The sequence below is a fragment of the Colletotrichum phormii genome, assembly GCF_030913505.1.
Source record: "Colletotrichum phormii strain CBS 102054 chromosome Unknown BDP81scaffold_25, whole genome shotgun sequence".
NCBI lineage: Eukaryota > Fungi > Ascomycota > Sordariomycetes > Glomerellales > Glomerellaceae > Colletotrichum > Colletotrichum phormii.
Window position 1 is genome coordinate 88,388 of NW_026851467.1, and position 17,827 is coordinate 106,214.

A 17,827-nucleotide genomic window follows, 5' to 3' on the forward strand; every position below is an offset into this window, starting at 1 on the left:
TATTAGACATTGGAGAGGCGGTCATACTTTTGGTTACACCCCTTTTTCCATTCCGCCCTAGAAGCTCGTATGTCGCACATAACAGAAGTTCCCAACTCTTGCTTCTAGGATCTCGCTACTTTATATAAGCCGGCGAAAAGACCCCTTAATGCAATGGAAGAAACTTTTTGCTTTTCTCGTCTCACTCAAAAACATCGATTTCTGTGAATAATGAAGTCATCAGTAATCAACTAAGTCTAGTCATACCTCGGTGTTGAAAACAATGAATTTGCAGTTTGAGAGCACTTAGGTGTATTGACAATACCCGTTGAGGTATAGGAAGACAGTTTTACCGTAGCTGATGTGCCGTTTCTGCAGAAAAATCTGCGTTCTACACGCTCACGTTGGCACCGAAGCATTTGAACATCTAAGGCAAGGGCTTTTCTCATTGAGCTTGTCCCTCGAAGAAAGAGACTCACAAGTTTACGAGGTCGTGATAGCTCTCAAACTCATTTAGTATGATTCCAAGAGGAACCCTTTGGGGTTGGGAGTGAGTACATGTCGCTCGGCGCGATGTAGGTGGCAAGAGAGCTTACACCATTCCGTTGCAGTTTGTGACCATGAGAGGTATTACTCGTTTGGGATGCTTCAATGCCTCGCATGATTATGATTGACGAAGAATGAACTCACAAAATAGCACCGGGCGTCGATTCAAGGGCACATGCTCTGTGATTGAATTGTGACAAGCGAAACATCCTAGCGACACCGGTATGGGGAATGCGCTTTTCTCATTGACTGCCATGTCGATGTGTTCACTATAGTGGCCGAGAAGCTAATGCAGACGATGGGGGACTTAGTTTTCCCGCTGTCGATCAAAAGTAGCTCCATCTACCGGGACTAAGTCTTTGGTTAACACAAGTAGATACGAGTGATGAGACCCAAGCATCGGAAAACAATGACGCTGATTGGTGCTTACACAGCAAGCTCTGGAAAATAGGCTTGGTTCTCCAACTGCAAGCTATTTTCCCCCGTTCAAATTTCTTGGAATTGGGGGAAGCCTCTGATTCTAACGTGCCCAGTTTCCTCTTTGAGAAGACACGGTTCTATATCCTCCACAACAGTAGCCTTGGTAATAATGTCGTATCACAGTTATACGACCATTATGAGCTCGGATATATAATATCCTATGCTTTTCTCGAAAGGTTGGCCTCTTTGTTCAGCACAAATCTCACAAGTCTTCTGACCAACATCTATCGCAACCCAAACCTCTTTATTCATCACATCGTTGGAAAACTCTTTTCTATCCAATGATGGGGTTTTTTACCAGCCAGGCATTTACTGTTGCCATCTCGGCCACTGTGAGCTTGGCGGCCCATATATCGAAGAATTCCGGCCCTCAGCCATGGAGTAATTTCAACAACAATGGCGTGTTCTATCCCGAGCAGACTGCAACCAGCTGGAGAACTCTTTACGGCCGAACTCTTCAACTGCCTGATCATTCCATCCTTCTCTCTTGGAGGACTATGACCCTGCGGCAGCTTTGACTTACTCTCCTATCTACAAGTCTGAAGATGGCGGGGCCTCGTTCAGTTCCTTCTCCAGGGTCGAAGATCAGGTCAATGGCTGGGGAATTTAGTACCAGCCATTCCTCTACGAGCTTCCGCGGCCATTTGGGGGGTTTCCACAAGGCACTATTCTCCTGGCCGGTGTCTCTACACCACGCAACCTCTCACAGGTTTACATTGATTTGTATGCCGGCATCGACCAGGGAAAAGCATGGACATTCGTCAGCCATATAGTTTACGGCCCTGGCCCGGAAACAGTCGCTCGGGGGGACAAGGCAGTCTGGGAGCCTTTCTTGCTGATGCATGAAGGGGAGCTTGTGTGTTATTATTTCACTCAAGTCGATCCCGGTCACAACCAAAAGCTCTCTCACAAGACAACCACGGACCTGCGCCAATGGAGCAATGAAGTCGATGACGTTGCCCAGGCGGATGCTGGATTGCGGCCCGGTATGGCTACGGTGGCACATAGCCCCATCTCACAGAAGTTTGTGATGACTTTTGAATTCTGTGGCGGCCCTATCGCTAGCGGGTGCCCGGTCTACTACAAAGTCTCCGACTCTCCCCTGACCTTTAGCGATGCCGACCTACAGCCCATTATTCCTGGCGACGGCAGGCTCAACCCCAATGGGAACCCTTTCGTCATCTGGATTGCAGAGCCTGGAACGAATGGCACGAGTGGTGTTTTCATCGCTAATGGAAACAGTCGGGAAGAGGTTTTTGTGAATAGCGATGCTGTCGATCCAAGCGGTTGGAAGGTAGTCGACATCGGGCAGTGGTCAGCTTACTCCCGAGAACTCCGGATTATTACGAGGCCTAAGTCTGACGCCTCAAATGGAAGCCCTAAACTTCTCCTCACTAATGGGGGGAATATTGGCTGCTCTGGGGATTGCTACAACTACGTTGCCAATGGTGTGGTGGATATACCCACATACTATACGTAGAAAGTAGCGAGCTGAAGCAAGGAGTCTTGTTCGCAATTTATCAATTGATAGATAAGATCATAATCTTTCTCTTACAAGCTCTACCACGAGTTCTAGTTGTAGCTCTGAGAAACTGGAGTCAGTATTTAAAGGCATCGCCACAATTTAAACTTATCCAACAATTGCTCATTACTTTACCATAATATCTCATGAATCACTCACCAATGCAATGCGATATAACAAGAAGCATTTCTCCGAGCTCGTCCAAGACGAAAGTCATTGCTCAGAAAAGCTTGAGACTTGCTCAAATCAACTGAAACTCGCCAAGTCGACGCTATCTAATTGACTGGGCAAGGGTTTTAGTAGAAGGCTATATATGACTGTTTGCTAAGTGAATTTGCTCTCTACTATGACCGGTATCAGTATACTAGACCGCCACTATGTGGCTCAGGTGCGGCCGGATCACCCGCCGCCGTAAGGACGGGCGATCGCAGTAAGGGGTAAGTGAGGTAAGTAAATAGTAAGTATGAAGGCTAAGTAACGAATAGATAATAGCCCTAGGAAATATATTAATAATAAAGGATTTAGAACGCTTTAAATATATAATCAAGTTATTAGTTATAACTAATAAATATTATTTTCGCTTTTATATTAGTTAAGATATCTCATCATTGATTTTAGTCCTAAGATAGTCCCCTTATATACCAGGTTCTAATAATCAAACTTAACTATATTAACTTTTAATCGAAATACCTTAGTTCCCAATCTATTATCTTGTTATAACTATTTAAATACTTAAACAGATACAGCCATGGGGTTCCAGGCGAGGAACTGCGCTACGGAGATGCCCTGCGAGGCCGCGATGCTAGCGCAGGATGTTACGAGCAGGACAAGGCAACCAACTGTGGCACAAAGCAAAAGCTTCGATAATGATGACTCCGGCATCATTGTCCCTTGTTCTGCATTATATAGCTACGCGCCCACAGTGACAAGTTGCGGCGGGCGTAACACAGGACTCGTCCGTCTTGACAAAGTAGAACTTATCGCAGTTGGAGATCATGCCTGGCTGGGTCGGCTGGGGAGTCTCGATGCCGTTGCCGGGCGTCTTTGTCGTCGTCGGGGAGGTCGTGGTTGTAGGCGTGGCGGTGGTCGGGGACACAAAGTCGAGGGTGCGCACACAGACGTAGGCGGCCGCCCACATGCCGCCGCAGTTTGCGCCGACGGAGGGGTTCCACGACAGGAATTGAGCCTCCGAGATGCCGTTTGCGGCCGCGATGCTGAAGCACGAGTCCTCGGCCTAAAGTCTTCCTAGTCGCGTTAGCCTCGTCCGCCGGTGCGTCTAACTTATCATCGTTCTTACTATTTGTGAAGATAGACCAGGCTCGATTCCTGTCGCTTCTGTCGATCTGTTTTATATATAAGAATATATAGAATGGCTAGGCGAATGTGAGTAGCGGAGTGAAGCGATTTCACTTAAAGAACTTAGTTATGTGCTACTTACGGATGTTCCTGGTTAACTTTCAACTTGAAATTTGATTTCCATCAGAGCGTCAACGCCTTCCCAATTTCAACGGCATAGTTATTTAAATCGCTCTTATGTTAGTTAGAATTGCTCTTGGCCTTCCACTTCTCTTTCTCTATCTCAACTATCTGAAGTAATCGCCCCCCGATATTGTAGCAAATTACTATTCAACTGCCATCTAGATTGTTGTTTAACTTTTCGAAAGTCACTGTGATTACTAGGTATGAATTCGAACTTCTAGAGATGTTCACGTGTGACTTGTTCGCTCTTTCATATTACTAAGTGAACAGCGGAATGGCTCTACGTGCTCTGATAGAGACATATTCTAACATACCGAGACGTGAATGTCAATAGGACTTCCTTCAAGAGACTAGGTTTAAAAAAACCCACTTCTGTTCATTGTTTGTCGTGGTGTCTCCAGAAACAGGCCCTGAGGCTGGGGTAAGGGTCATCGGCAACGCTAGTGGAAGTACGTACGGAGAAAACGTCTTTTCTGGGATTCCATGCCCGTTTGCTCCCCACAACCTCGTCCTAGCTGTCGAATCACATTAATGCATTCATCACGTGTCTGGCGATGCCAATGACACCCTGCCCGAATGGGCGCAATGGCCCACGCAAGACGATTGAATGTAAACAACATGATAAGAGCACGTGGCCGGCAATGACCGGGCCGATGGCTAAATGAGATTGCATATAATGAGGAATTGACAGCCTACGTCGAATCAAAATATCTCCTGTCGCGCATCACAGAAAAAGAAATCATAATGGCACCCATCAAGCTCGGTCTGGTATGCCTCGCGGCAATGCTGGTTGAGGGGAATTCAAGACTTCTTGCGCCAGTTCAAGACATCAATTTGCCGGCCAGTGAAACTGCTGAGCACCCTCTTGAACACCTAGGCGCAAACGGGCCCTGGTTTGCAGGTACAACGACTCAGCCTTCGTTTTGGCTGTGCAGCTCCGCTTACATTCAGTGACTCGTCAGGGCCCAATGTCAACGGGATCTCACCCGAAATTCCGGAAAACTGTTATGTCGACCAAGCAGCATATGTGTCCCGGCATGGATCGAGATACCCAGACACTGGCGCTTACAATGGCTGGGTTTCGATGCAGGAACGGGTCAGTTCCTTTGACTAGCATCTGAGGCACGTTCGCTCATAGCTAAATACTTTGCGTGCAGTTCCAAGCCGGAAACTACACTGCTTCTGGCAGCTTAAGCTTTCTACCGCGATGGCAAACAGCTCTAACCAACCCATCATCTCAAATTGCAAATTTGAGTCCAACGGGTTACAAAGAGGCCCACGATCTTGGATATACCTTGCGAACGAGGTAAGTTCTGCTCGATGACATCCAAGTACCACGAGAGGGCTATGCTAATTGTGTCAGGTATCCGGACCTATACACTGAAGGAGAAGACTTCATGGTCTGGGCCAACAACTATTCTCGGGTCCTACAGACTGCCAAGTTGTTTGTCCGTGGTTTCTTAGGAACCAATGCCACCTTGCTCGGTGACATTGTTTCCGTGACATCTCGAGGTTTTACCGCTGGCATTGGCGACTCATTGGCGCCCTCTGACATGTGCCCAACTTTCAAAGATACCGAGGGAGGTGAGTACGTGACCGCATGGAACAACGTCTACATCCCTCCAATTCTGGCCCGCCTGCAAGCACTCATCGATGGAAACCTCACACTCACGCAAAGTGACGTGTCGCAAATACCCTACCTTTGCGGGTTCGAAAGTCAGATCACTGGCCGTCTCTCACCTTGGTGTGATATCTTTTCCGATAAAGAATTCCTCCAGTATGAGTACTTCCAGGACCTGCGCTACTACTACGGAGTTGGCCTCGGTACCGATGTGCCCAAGACCATGATGACGCCTTATCTGAACGCCTTGATGGACATTTTTGTTCAGGGGCCTTCGGTAACCGGTAAGCGTGAAGACGGGAGCACCTTCAGTTTGCCAAAGCTTCTCGTCTCATTCCTCAACGATGGACAGCTTAATCAATTGGTAGCCGCTTCTGGGGTGTTTGACGAGCAACAACCTCTATCAACTACGTATAAGGATGATAGCCGTCCATTCGTCAGTTCTCGCTTCACAACAATGCGAGGGACTATTGCATTTGAGAGATTGAACTGTGTCGGTGCTGGGAACAGTACAAATGGCAACGCTACCCGTTTTGCCCAACGGACCCCACCGATCAGAAGATCAAACTGCACACAGCCCTCACCTCCGATTCAAGACAACCAGAATGCGACTTATATCCGCATTCGTCTCAATGATGCTGTCTACCCGATACCCACTTGCAACAGCGGCCCTGGTTCTTCATGTCAGCTGGAGGATTACAAGCAATATATCGCCACGAAGCTTGAGAATCAGGGTAGCTGGATCCAGAACTGCAATGTTACCACACCTGGAGCACCGACAAAGGTTAAAGGTGCAAGTTTCTACACCGATCTTAGCAGTCCTTGGTTAAGCCGTGTCGCTCCTTGAAGGCCAAGATAGTTAGGATCAAAGCCCAGACAGGCTCGTCTTTTTTTTTTCCGACGAAAGGAGAATAGCTTTAGTTCTTGTATTATTTATTAAACTCCTCGCAATTAAATACTATTGTTCAAACGCGGCGTGCTCTCGGAGTACAAACTCCATCCTCTTGTCCTTGACAAGTTTCTGTGACCGACAAAAACCGGAAAACATTCTCACTGCTGTTGGCAAGGCGACTTTGGAGCTTTTCTGTGCATTAATAACAACATGTCAACTATAGACTGTTGTCGGCATGGATAGCAATGCGTCGACAGGTTTTCCGCCGATTGAGTTCAACCCCATAGCTCATGACACTTCGACTGGTCTCACTGCGTTGGTATCTTGTAGCACTCCTTTGATGTAAGCACTGTCCATATGAACTCGAGCTCTCCTGCCCTCGACGGGGCAGCATTTTATTCGAAAGAGCACATCAGCCACAACCCGAAGACGCAGGTACTTGAGCCACAAATTGGTGCCATGCATCAATAAATCAACAAGCCGTGGATTTCATTATTCCCGATTGTTTGACTTCTTTCCCACTCTTCTCTCCTTCAGACCATACCATACTCTCGTTGCCGAACCGCCCCAACAAAGCATTGGGACAGACTTCTAGAGCCTACGCAACTTGAGGACAGAAGTTCTGCTTATATATGACCTCACACACGTAACGCTCTCTGCAAGCACGATTCAAGCATAGGTATTATGCTACATTGAAGCTATGGGGAAACCTCTTTACGTCACCCTCATATCCATTATCTGTCAGGCTTAGTCCCTTACTCGTTTGAAGTCGGTCTCAGCAGATAAAGAGCGTAACGCGGACGATGATCCCAACGTCATTCCCCGCACCTCTTGAACTTTAACATCATAATCGCCGTGAGATAGCGAGACCAGATTGGTGTTTGTGAACTACCTTATGGAATCCATATGGCAATTGTGGCTGGTATTTATACAGCGTGCATATTATAGAGATGGTTCTGTTGCTACAGCTCTGCGATCATTTGTACTGCTGTGCTAATGCAGCGAAACGTTCCATCTAGTATCCTCCGTCAGTCCATACATCGGTCCTGTGCTCACCCAGTGAAGTACAGACCTCAGTCGCCTTCGTACGCGAAAGTTTTTGGGGCACTGGGGCCATGGGTGAACTTGAAAATGGTGTTTGAGTCACGTAGACGCACATTGATCCATGCAGAAATATTCATCGTGATGAAATTTCATTGCTTTGCTGCCTCATGTTTGATTGCGAGCTTCTGCCTGAAGACGCGGGACTCCGATACGTTTGGACCGGGGACCGTTGTCACTTGCACGTGGGTGCCAAGAGATTCCACGTTGATGGGGGTGTCAAAGTAATGATGCTTGCTGTAAACTTGATCAACCACGTTCACAGTTTGCCTTTATGATGAAAGGCAAAAGCTTGCGATGGGTTGCTTGAATGGAACTCTCACCACGCGCTAATGGGGTCCTTTAAGTTCGCGTCTGATTCCCCCTCCAAGTTCACAAGATGGATTGGTCTCATTTGCATCCATGTTCCTAGAGAAAGGTTGCTCGGACCTAGTTCATATTCCGGAGATCAAAGACCGCGATCAAGCAACACCTGCATAGGCTGCTACTATCATTGCTAAATCACCTGATTCTGGCAGCAACCTTCTCGGCCATCCTTTGGCTTTTGCACAATTCCGGCGGCCAACGCATTGACGCAGAGAAGCTATTCGACTCAACCCGTCCACGTGTGATAGCCCACCCACCCCGGAATAGGGTCTTAAACATGGCGAGCAACTGACTAGTTCAAGCCCGGCTTGGGAAAACTTAATTCGCGATGCTGCGTGGACCGAGCATCGCTTGTTGCAGCTCGACCAGCCCACTACCATTCATAAGTAAAGTCGACAGCGCCTTCTTATGTCATTCGTTTGTCATATGATGCCCGGAACACTGATGCCAAATTTCTGAGCCCTCTCACCTGCATTCATTCGATCCGCCTGAGATTCCATCTCATGGTCACCCCACGCGCCTAGAATCATGGGCTGAGGCGAAGACACTTTTGATTCTGCAGGCGTGAAGTGTCATTCTCTCAACTGTAAAGTGCCGACCACCGTTGAGGAGCCTTCGAAATCTTGCGGATTTGATTTGGTTGCGGCACATGTCGCAAATATCATAGCCTTGCCGGTGGCCACAGGAGCGCGTACCATGGCGGATAGTATGGTAGAAGCGCTTATCGGTTCGACAGTAGCCATGATATGTGTCACCACGTTGGTTATTTCGATACGGATGGCCGTAAGGAAAAGTCTCAGAACTTGCGGCCTCGATGATGGTATGTGAGGTTTGTGGCAGTGGAATTGAATCAAGACTACTAACGCATAGTACAGTTCTTATCACTGCTAGCTGGGTGCGCAAAGTCAACTTGGCTTCCCATACTGTGCGCAAAGAGGATTTAACATGTAGTGATCTGCAGGTTTTTGCGATGGCCATGTTTACTGTAACTATGATCTGTAAGTTAAGCCTCGGCCACAGCATTCCAATTACCTGATAGTTGCGGCTTTCGAACACTGATAACCAACATGCACAGCGGCCCATTCAGGATTCGGCAGACATCACCAAGATGTCAGTATTTCCGACTACGAGCAGTTTCTCAAAGTGAGTAATCACTTCTATGGCCGACAGGTTACAGTGGCTGACTTGAGGAAAAGTTGACTATCGCGACTTCGGCAACGTACAGCTATGGTCTGGCTCTTGCCAAGATGTCTTTCGCCGTTCTTTACCTACGAATGCTACCAGATAGAAGACTGGTGATGATGAACAAGGCCATCATCCTCTTCCTCTGCTGTCAGGCCATCGAAGAGAGCCTCATTCCAATATTCCAATGTAAACCGATCGCGAAAGCCTGGACGGTCGGCATGGAAGGGAGTTGTCTTGACCTTCCTGTTCTCTGGTGGAGCGGCGTGAGTGAATAGTCCCAATCCTGGTCACATCATATGGGTGAAAGAGGACGTCGGACTGACCGTTGAACATCTTAGTTTGGCTTCAATCTCTGCACCGACCTGATCTTATTCATACAGCCTATTCCTACGTTGTGGAAGTTACAGCTGCCACTTGTGAAAAGACTTGGACTTATCGCCATGTTGTCACTGGGTCTACTGTGAGTTCATATCCACTATTAGGCTTCCCTATTTGCTTGAAGAGAATCGAACGCAAAAGAATATTCTGACGAATCTTTACGGTTGTCGCTATTTCTGTTATCCGTATGCACTCCGTTACCGAGATGGGCATCGATGATACACGTGAGCCAATACCAATTCAGAGACTTATCCTGAGTAGCTGACAAAATCGCCAAAGATGATCTTGCAACCCCAATGTTGTGGTCTGAAGCAGAGATCAGCACCTTGATTGTCTGTTCATGTGTGCCCTCCTTACGAAAGGTTGTCCAAAAACTGCCATGCTCGTCTCAGCCATTTGGTATAGCTAGCATCGATACACCACCACGAGCCATCAAAACGATTGGTCAAACGAGACAGAAACCACGATTCCCATCAAAGTATGGCAGTGGCCAGGAGAGATACTGCACTATCGGGTCAGGTTCTACTGTCAGGACCCTAACGTATCCTCTCAGTGTATTGAGCCGGCCTATCAGAGCTTCGGTCACGGCAAGCGAGGGTCCGCACGAAACGCTACGCACCGATGCTACTAGAGACGGCAACAGCATTGGCAATCTGCAGAAACTTGAGCTTGAGCTAGAGCTGGACTACGACGTGGAACGCGATGCGGGTAATATAGTTGGCATACCCGAAGAGATTTTCTTCCCTACAGGAAATTTTAATGAGAAAGTCAGGAGTGAGGGCAAATAGACATAGAAATCATACCAAGAAACGTACCATCACCGTGTCGGATCCGAATTTCAGCGGGTGTCAGGTGGAGACCCGGTAGTAGCTCGTGAGCGGACCGTGCGGCAGAACAAGTCGGGAAATATGGGGTCTCTGTCGGCGGCCTTCTCCAGGCCACCGAAAATCAATGACGTAGAGAAATACTCAATGGTAAAGGCAGCCAGCTGCACGGAGAATTCCCAGGGAGTCCGCGTCATGAGCTTGTAACCTTTGCGAAATCACCGGATCGTCGGAGGTCGGCTTATGAAGTGTCCGAGTTCGAGGCTTTGTGCCGTTCATCAACACCACTGACGCATTACACCAATTGCAAGCGTCATTGGGAAATCACCTTCCTCAAACCAATAAGACCGCCTTCAAGACCGCGATTTGACCATCACAACGCAGTAGGACTTGTATTCTCCATCAAAGCTGCCAGAAGTCTCCGTGTGCGATATTGCTAGCAAAACTAACATCATCAATATGGGCGTCTCACTGTCTACCGCCAAATGGCTGGCCCCGCTATCCTTCGCTGTCGACTTTGCAGCTCAAAACTATGGCATGCTTAGCAGTCCCAACATGAAGGATGTTCACGATGCCAACCTATCGTTCTGGTCACCTCAGCCTTTCTTCATTGCTGGGTTTTTCTTCCCCCAACAACTGTTTCAGCTTGCTTGGCTTTATCGCTTGTACAAAGCAGACCCCAAAGTAGAGCCCATGGCCCCCGACGTGGGCACAATGGTTGACTTTGCGCCTTTCTATGCCATAGGAAATTTGTGTATTGCCAGTAAGTAGCACTCCCTATTACATGTTGTGTCATTCTAGCGGCGCTAACTATCTCCAACAGCATGGATGATCTTCTGGAACAAATCTGACCTGAAGGTTGCCAATATTTTTGTCATCATCAACAGTCTTGCCCAGTTGTACTTCATCTTCAATCGCCTTCCGCCCATGAACACCAAGTCTGTCAACTCAGTTCTCACCCACGTCGTTGCCAAAACATTCGCTGGCATCGGCGTCTTGGACCTTCTGCACAACGGCTCGGTGGCGTACTTCGTCCACCAGCAGCCTTCTACCACTATTAAGGTTCTCACCGGCGTTGGCTTCGGGCTGTTGTCCAGCGTCAGTGACTGGATCTTTGGAGGTTGTCTAGTCTATGACCTGATCGCGCTGTCCGTTGGTCAATCTGCCTATGGCAACGCTGGCTGGAGTAGGCTCCTCGGCATTTACGCCGGCGGAGCGGCAGCCATCGTTGGCGCGCGTAACCTCATGAGGTGAGATCTTAACTAGAGCCAGAGACAGACAATTTGCTGACTTTTGAAAGACCGCCATATGTCAGCCAGTCTACAGCCGGATACCAGCCTCTTTAGAACGTCAAGCTACTGGTCTCCCGCCTGCCTCTACGCCCTACCTCACAGGATATCCGAATCAGATGTGGAGTTAGGGTCATGGCGCTCGGAATTCGTGGATAGCATGGTTTTCCTGTTTGCGGCATACTCTTGCCGGTGACCCATTGTACTTATAGTCTCATTTAGAGGTAGTTGCCATTATCTTATTCAACGTCGAGAACCCGGTCTCAAATACGCCTTTTCATGTCTATGTGGTATCAACAATGCTCTATACCTGCTAACGCCCGTGGACTTCTCTCGATGTGTGCCCAAAATGCTGGATGCCTTCCCCATTATCTAGTAGGCGCCCAATTGATCAGCCATTCTCGCGATTTATCCAAATCTCCCGAGCTTGCCTCGCATGCGGCAATGCACCATTCAAAATCCCATACACCCTCACCCGCCAGCATTTCCGCCAGTTTTCTCCGTCGTTGTGAAGCCTCGTCCACACAAAAGTGCATGGGGTCTTTCAACTCGGGAATACTTTGCACGAGTGGCTTCACAAGCGGGAGAGCGGCCTGCGCGCTGCCACCCTTCGCTTCAAGTCCAAGATTTGTCCTCCCTGACTTGCACCACTCGTTTCCACACCACTTTTTGCCACAACCCGTCATCAGCTGGCTGAGGTATCTTCTCTCGATGCGTCGCCGGAGGGCTTTGCCTTCCGGGTCGTGCATGCTGACGTACAGGGGGCCGAAGCACAAGGAGCAGAGACCAAGATCATTACCAGGTCCCTGGCCCATCGCTGTTCCGGCACCGACAGCTCCAGCTGATCCAACACCATGTAGAGTTCGACCACAGTTGATGTTGCGGCAAGTGTCGGGCTTCCTTCGAGAGACTTTGTCTAACTCGTGGTGCTTCATATGAGCTGACATATCTCGCATCCGCACGATCTTACCACACAAGTGGCAGTCGGTGGTTCTCGCACCATCTGCTAGCTCATGTGCAGTCAAGCCTGACAAAATTGTTTCTGCCGATGGATTGAAAGGGTCTCCCTCTTGCGGTACCTCGAGGTGACAGAACTGGCAAAGAATGAGTTTACCAGGGCAGACACTTGTGCGGTGCAGTGCCAATTCCACGAGAGACGGGGCAGTGTAATCACAGCCAGGACACTTCTCTTCAGTATGACGCAGGGCATCATGCTTGGCTTTGCTCGCCGGCGAATCTCCAAAAGCATCGTCATGCTCGCAATGCCAGTGAGCCTCCCACTCGTCCGACGCTTTCTTGAAGACACGTTGGCACTTCAGGCAGGAAACATTATTCCGGAGACAGAAGTTCTGATGCAAGACCATTGTCCGCTTAGGAATCCATTGCAGACAGTTCTTACACTGCTCTTCGTCGGGAGACTTAAACTCCGCGTGTTCCGAGTGGGCCATATCTCTTGATCCTCCCCCAACCTCAGCTCTGGCCCTGAGTTGAAAAGGCGCCGGGTTTGGAGCATGATCATCGCCTACCAGCGGGTAGCAATATATCGAAATGAGAAGCTCCTCAGCAGCCTCAATTTCGACATTGGTGGGCTGTATAGTGATGGACTTGGTGCCGTCTTCGGCAGGATTGAAGTTGCCAAAGACGTACTCGGACTTCCGTGGCCGTGCTCGCTGTCGTGATGATCTCGGACTGACAAATAGGTCGATTTGATCGGGGTGAGGGAGCTCGGAAAGCTGGATAGTCAAGGGCCGGGTGCGGTCCCAGGAGGGTAGTTCGTAATCGACGTATTCCCCTTGCAAGACCTGGCCGCTGACAGGCTTCCACACGTCGATCTCGCCTCCTTTTGAGCTTCCATTGGCAGTATCAGGTTGAGCTTTGGCCATGATCTGGCGCATAGTTTCACGGGCCTGCTCCTCATTCAAAGCCTCGATATCCACCTCCAAATCTGTATCAACCACGCAAATACCGTCGCCTTCTGGCAAGAATTTGTCGACCAAAAACTTGAAATCTTCGCCCTTGACACCGCGAACGGACAGGACTGTTTCTTTTGTGAGGGTTGTGTAGCTTTCGCGCAGTTGGCGTTCGAGAAGCGACTTCCAGTCGTCGGGGTCGTAGCCGGCTTCGAGGGGTCTGAGGCGGACGTAGGTGCCCTTGGGTAGTTGCTTGGCGTGCACCGTCAACCGTGGTTGAGTATCCATGACCATGTCAGAGGTCACATCAGATGGTTCTTTGGTGGAAGGCTTGTCAGAAAAGTCGGTAGGAAGTAGTCCTAGAGCATCCATGAGATAGGGGCCCAGCGCAATTTCCCCTTCCTCGGCGGAAAACTCGCGGATGCCGGCGTACACCATATTTCCGTTCTTTTGGTTCACCAACCGAAACATTAAGGGATTCGGCAGTTGCTGGGAAGTTTCATGGTAGAGACTCTGCTGCTGTCGCGCGTAGGGATTGAAGGGATCGTAGGAAGTGAAGGTCGAGTTGGAGGGCGCGGGTGGCCTCGGGGACGCTGCAAGCAGTTGTTCGAGGGCAGACTGGGGAAGCAGGATCTTGTCACCGCGCAAGTCTCTAGAGGCGGATTTGATGGGAGGGACGACGGCAAATGGTGCAGACCACTTCAATTCCGGTTGTTCGTTCTCCATATTGGCGTATCGGAGTGCCGTCCGAGTCGGAGTCGGGTGGTAGTCTTGAATACCGTAGTTCTCGTAGTTCTCGGTTGCTCGACGCGTCGCCCGTCGGTCAGGGTAAGGTGGGGTGGAGGGGTAACGACCACGTTATGTGCACCAAGAAGTGTTGATCGAACTGCTGTACCTGTGCATGGCCGGTGGGTAAAAGTCGAGGTGAACTAAGCCGTAGAGAGGCATCAGGTTGTGGCAAGGTGATTTCCAAGGCTGGATTTGCGTTATGTTATGTGGAAAGTGTCATGGCGACCATCGCGATGAATCAGCAGGCTGATGGGATTCTTCGAGATTCCACTGTAAATCAACAAGTTCCAGGTTGCCTCGCTGACGACATGATGTGGGCCGCCCTTACGCCTCATGAAGATTGCCGAGTACCGGACTCCTAAGCGCGCGCCACACACCTCTATTCCCATTCTGGTCAGCTCGCGCCACAATCACATCTCTCTCACCGCCCAGGTGAGTAAAGTGGACCATAGTGGAGACAAAACAGTCGGATCCGGGTACAGGTCGGGCCGGGCGCCGAGGCCGACGATGGCTGGATGAGAGACCTGGACGGGATAGACGCTTACTAAACACATTACACAGTGCTGGGTGCTCCAGCCACCAAGACTCCAAGAGTCCAAACAGGAAGATTCTCAGACCTTCTCAATTACCAATTGCCTACACTACAGTCCACGCTGGCACGCAGGGCATTGGCACATTGCTGGTTCAACAATCTTATGCACACGCGCCCTTGACCAACCCTTTGCGCTCATCCAGAAAACCAAAACAGAACCAATACCACCTAACCAATACCAAATAAAGCTGAATCATGATGTGCAGCTGCCAAGAAGCCTCATATCCCGAATCACTAGCACTCAACCACTGCAACGCAACCTGACACCTCATGCTGGTCTCCATTCACCAAAAACAGCAGAAACAAATGTGGCCAAAACTCCCGACTCCGCGACTCCGGACTGTCACTCCGTGCCCCCCGGAGCAGGGCTAGCTAGCGGATCAGCGCGCCGAAACAATACCCAAAATAGGCATGGGAAACCCCCTCTAGCTCCTACACGCAGCTCGCTCCTGTGCTTCCCCAGCTTGCTCGACACTAGGTATCCAACGTCTTTGCAGCAACTTTCAACTCCGCACCGAGCAATGAGGCGGATAAGGTAAGTAAGGTATGGCACCTCTCGAGAGGCACGGACAGATGAGCACGGTCGCTCCGCTGCGAGTTGCAGCTTCAGGATGAGGCAGCATGACCCGAGGTACGCAAAGCGGAGACAAAAAAATGAGCAGTTCGAGTCGAGCGCCGGCCAAGGAACATCCATCCCACTGTGCTAGGGCGGTATCTTTTCGGTGGGTGAAAGCCAAAAGTCAAAGGCAGGCCGCAGCACCATCGCGGAGGAGTGTGTGTGGTCACTCCGTGAGACTGCCACAGCGGCAGCGCAGGGCAGCGGAGCGGAAACAGTCCATCTGGTTACCCCACGAAAAGCTTTCGTTGGTATTGGATAGTGCAACCCTGCGAAGCGAAGCTGCTGTACGGAGTATGCAGCCTGTGGGAGGTTGGAACTTGGAAAAGCACATCTGGCTCGGTGACCTTGAGGTTCCGCATTTGATTCGGCCAGAAACACCGAACAGCGAACCAGCAATAAGCTTGCGCTGCGGCAGTCGTGCTGTTGTGCAGTTGGTGGTGGGCTTTCACGGCTTGCGAACAATCTAACCAGCTAGCCCGGCGATCCCCAGTCTCAGCATGGCAGGTTTAAGCGGTTGGAGCGGCTAATTTGGTCATGTAACACTTTCAAGACATGCCCAGCTCAACAACCTTCATTGGAGCTTGGGTCCCGTAGACGTCTTTCTTGCGCGGGATGGAGCTTGACGGGGCGGGATGAGATGAGAGCGCCATCCGGATGAGGGAGTTGAGGGACTTGAGAAACATGCGCTTGTTAACTGATGCCCAGCATGACCGGGGAAGCCTGTTCTTGTCTCTATAACCGTACGAATGTCGCGCAATCATGACAGACCCTCCCGATTATCTCGGACAAGACTGCCCGGTTATGCGCATCTGGGCTCACTCAACTTCTCAACCCCCATTGAATCTCGACATACAAACATTCTCAGATCTGCAATCTCGGTTTTCGGTATGTTCCTTTGATGAGGAGGACTTCAATACACCTGACCTACCTTAATGGAGGAGTATACTGCAATATGTCTCATCTCATCTCATTTCATCGCGCCAGACCTCAACAACACACCTCCTACCTTAACTCGGATCATCGTCCCCAATCCTCCCCCACCCCCTTTCCACAACCTTTCGGGCCTTCATTCAAGGTTCAAGCAGTTTCCATACACATCCCCCCCGTCCAGTGCCTCACATTTCGGTCCCTACCTTATTGGCCTTCCTGACTCTACCTACACTCTTCCCAAGCTACCGCGCAAGTCAGCTAGGGCGCATAAACGCCTGCATGCTTGGCACGGAGTAAGGTACCGAGTAGCAGTACGCAGGATACGGATACTTTTGAGAGATTCTCAACATCGACGTCGAGGTGCCAGCGCAGCGGACCTTCTCTGTTGCTCTGCAGTTGCCAAGACCGCACTAGGCGGCGGGTTGAAGCTCTTCCGTTTCAACCGCACTATTCTTTGCCCCCCCCCCCCCCGTCTGCCACAAATGGTTCCATTGACTGGACACGGCCGATCCTCTCTTTCAGGGTCCGACGGTCGACCCAACCGGGCCAACCCCAGATGGATGCTACACAGTTACACTACCACCCACGCTACCACCTTCTGCCGATAATACCTGCCCTGCAAGATGCTGGGGAAGCAAAAGGCGAGCGACAAGTGGATGGTAGGAACACTTGTGACTCTTGCGTCTCTACTTGCCCTCCGCTCTTCGCTCTGCGCCAGCCTCTACGTACACTACGGTGCGAAGGCCCGGATGGGGGGGGGGGGTACGTGGGTAGGTATGGGACTTGGATGATAGCACGGGGTGGGTGTGTGGGCAATATGGACGACCGTCCACTTGGACCTTGGACCGATCTAGCCTGCACAGCTCTAGCCTGCCCGTGCTGCATTTCTCGGCGCATCTTGTCGACTCTACGTACGCAGCGGTTGACCCCCAAGGTCCCTTGCTCGATGTACATCTAATGCTTCCAAAGTTCCCTGTCTCGCCTTGCTTGACGGGGTACCTCTTCACCGCAAAGCTAAGGATAGACACTCTTACGTTTCTTGTCTTGCCCGGACACTACGTAGCCCACCGTCCTCTCTCTTGTACCTGGCAGGGTTCGATGCCGTAGATATTTAGACCGACACGTCGTCCACCCCAAGACGGCTTTGGTCTGGATCACTAAGTACCAAGCCAAAAGCTCTTATCTTCCCATGTAAACAGTGAGCATCATCAGTCTGACACCCAAACCCAATTGCGATCGCGCCTGCGCCTGAGCTCTGCCCGTCCTCCCTCGACGGCCATTCTTTCACCTACTACTCGGCTTCCTTGCTCTCGGCCTCTCTCTTC

General features: G+C 50.2%; 6 protein-coding genes across 6 annotated transcripts; 5 read left to right on the forward strand and 1 right to left on the reverse strand.

Annotated features, from left to right (window-relative positions):
• Positions 1-1,289: 1,289 nt before the first annotated feature.
• On the forward strand, positions 1,290-2,507 carry BDP81DRAFT_484360 (uncharacterized protein; the record flags this gene model as incomplete). The annotated part of the gene is made up of 3 exons (XM_060595105.1): positions 1,290-1,337; positions 1,499-1,594; positions 1,637-2,507. The coding sequence occupies 3 exons, from the start codon at positions 1,290-1,292 to the stop codon at positions 2,483-2,485; spliced, it is 993 nt and encodes a 330-aa protein (XP_060440121.1). The 3' UTR covers positions 2,486-2,507.
• Positions 2,508-3,259: 752 nt separating this feature from the next.
• Positions 3,260-4,308, reverse strand: BDP81DRAFT_398658 (uncharacterized protein; the record flags this gene model as incomplete). Its single annotated transcript, XM_060588489.1, has 3 exons — positions 3,260-3,366; positions 3,449-3,761; positions 4,291-4,308. The coding sequence occupies 3 exons, from the start codon at positions 4,306-4,308 to the stop codon at positions 3,260-3,262; spliced, it is 438 nt and encodes a 145-aa protein (XP_060440122.1).
• A 344-nt stretch (positions 4,309-4,652) lies between these two features.
• BDP81DRAFT_437972 (histidine acid phosphatase) lies at positions 4,653-6,597 on the forward strand. Its single transcript, XM_060591278.1, has 4 exons — positions 4,653-4,907; positions 4,969-5,102; positions 5,164-5,312; positions 5,370-6,597. Exons 1-4 carry the CDS (start codon positions 4,751-4,753, stop codon positions 6,472-6,474), a joined length of 1,545 nt encoding a protein of 514 aa, XP_060440123.1. The 5' UTR covers positions 4,653-4,750; the 3' UTR covers positions 6,475-6,597.
• A 2,085-nt stretch (positions 6,598-8,682) lies between these two features.
• Positions 8,683-10,337, forward strand: BDP81DRAFT_453753 (uncharacterized protein; the record flags this gene model as incomplete). Its single annotated transcript, XM_060592861.1, has 6 exons — positions 8,683-8,806; positions 8,862-8,984; positions 9,062-9,129; positions 9,183-9,434; positions 9,596-9,631; positions 9,912-10,337. The coding sequence occupies 6 exons, from the start codon at positions 8,683-8,685 to the stop codon at positions 10,335-10,337; spliced, it is 1,029 nt and encodes a 342-aa protein (XP_060440124.1).
• Positions 10,338-10,742: 405 nt separating this feature from the next.
• BDP81DRAFT_111534 (uncharacterized protein) lies at positions 10,743-11,875 on the forward strand. Its single transcript, XM_060581484.1, has 3 exons — positions 10,743-11,136; positions 11,197-11,623; positions 11,674-11,875. Exons 1-3 carry the CDS (start codon positions 10,833-10,835, stop codon positions 11,717-11,719), a joined length of 777 nt encoding a protein of 258 aa, XP_060440125.1. The 5' UTR covers positions 10,743-10,832; the 3' UTR covers positions 11,720-11,875.
• Positions 11,876-14,694: 2,819 nt separating this feature from the next.
• BDP81DRAFT_475072 (uncharacterized protein) lies at positions 14,695-15,908 on the forward strand (the record flags this gene model as incomplete). The annotated part of the gene is made up of 2 exons (XM_060594721.1): positions 14,695-14,793; positions 14,923-15,908. The coding sequence occupies 2 exons, from the start codon at positions 14,695-14,697 to the stop codon at positions 15,490-15,492; spliced, it is 669 nt and encodes a 222-aa protein (XP_060440126.1). The 3' UTR covers positions 15,493-15,908.
• Between the last annotated feature and the right edge of the window lie 1,919 nt (positions 15,909-17,827).

Bases quoted from the DNA above. Each gene is read 5' to 3' on its own strand.
- BDP81DRAFT_437972 (XM_060591278.1), top strand. From the start codon at position 4,751: ATGGCACCCATCAAGCTCGGTCTGGTATGCCTCGCGGCAATGCTGGTT. The intron at 4,908-4,968 runs GTACAACGACTC...GTGACTCGTCAG, and splicing joins AAACGGGCCCTGGTTTGCAG to GGCCCAATGTCAACGGGATC. The intron at 5,313-5,369 runs GTAAGTTCTGCT...TAATTGTGTCAG, and splicing joins GGATATACCTTGCGAACGAG to GTATCCGGACCTATACACTG.
- BDP81DRAFT_111534 (XM_060581484.1), top strand. From the start codon at position 10,833: ATGGGCGTCTCACTGTCTACCGCCAAATGGCTGGCCCCGCTATCCTTC. The intron at 11,137-11,196 runs GTAAGTAGCACT...TATCTCCAACAG, and splicing joins AGGAAATTTGTGTATTGCCA to CATGGATGATCTTCTGGAAC. The intron at 11,624-11,673 runs GTGAGATCTTAA...GACTTTTGAAAG, and splicing joins GGCGCGCGTAACCTCATGAG to ACCGCCATATGTCAGCCAGT.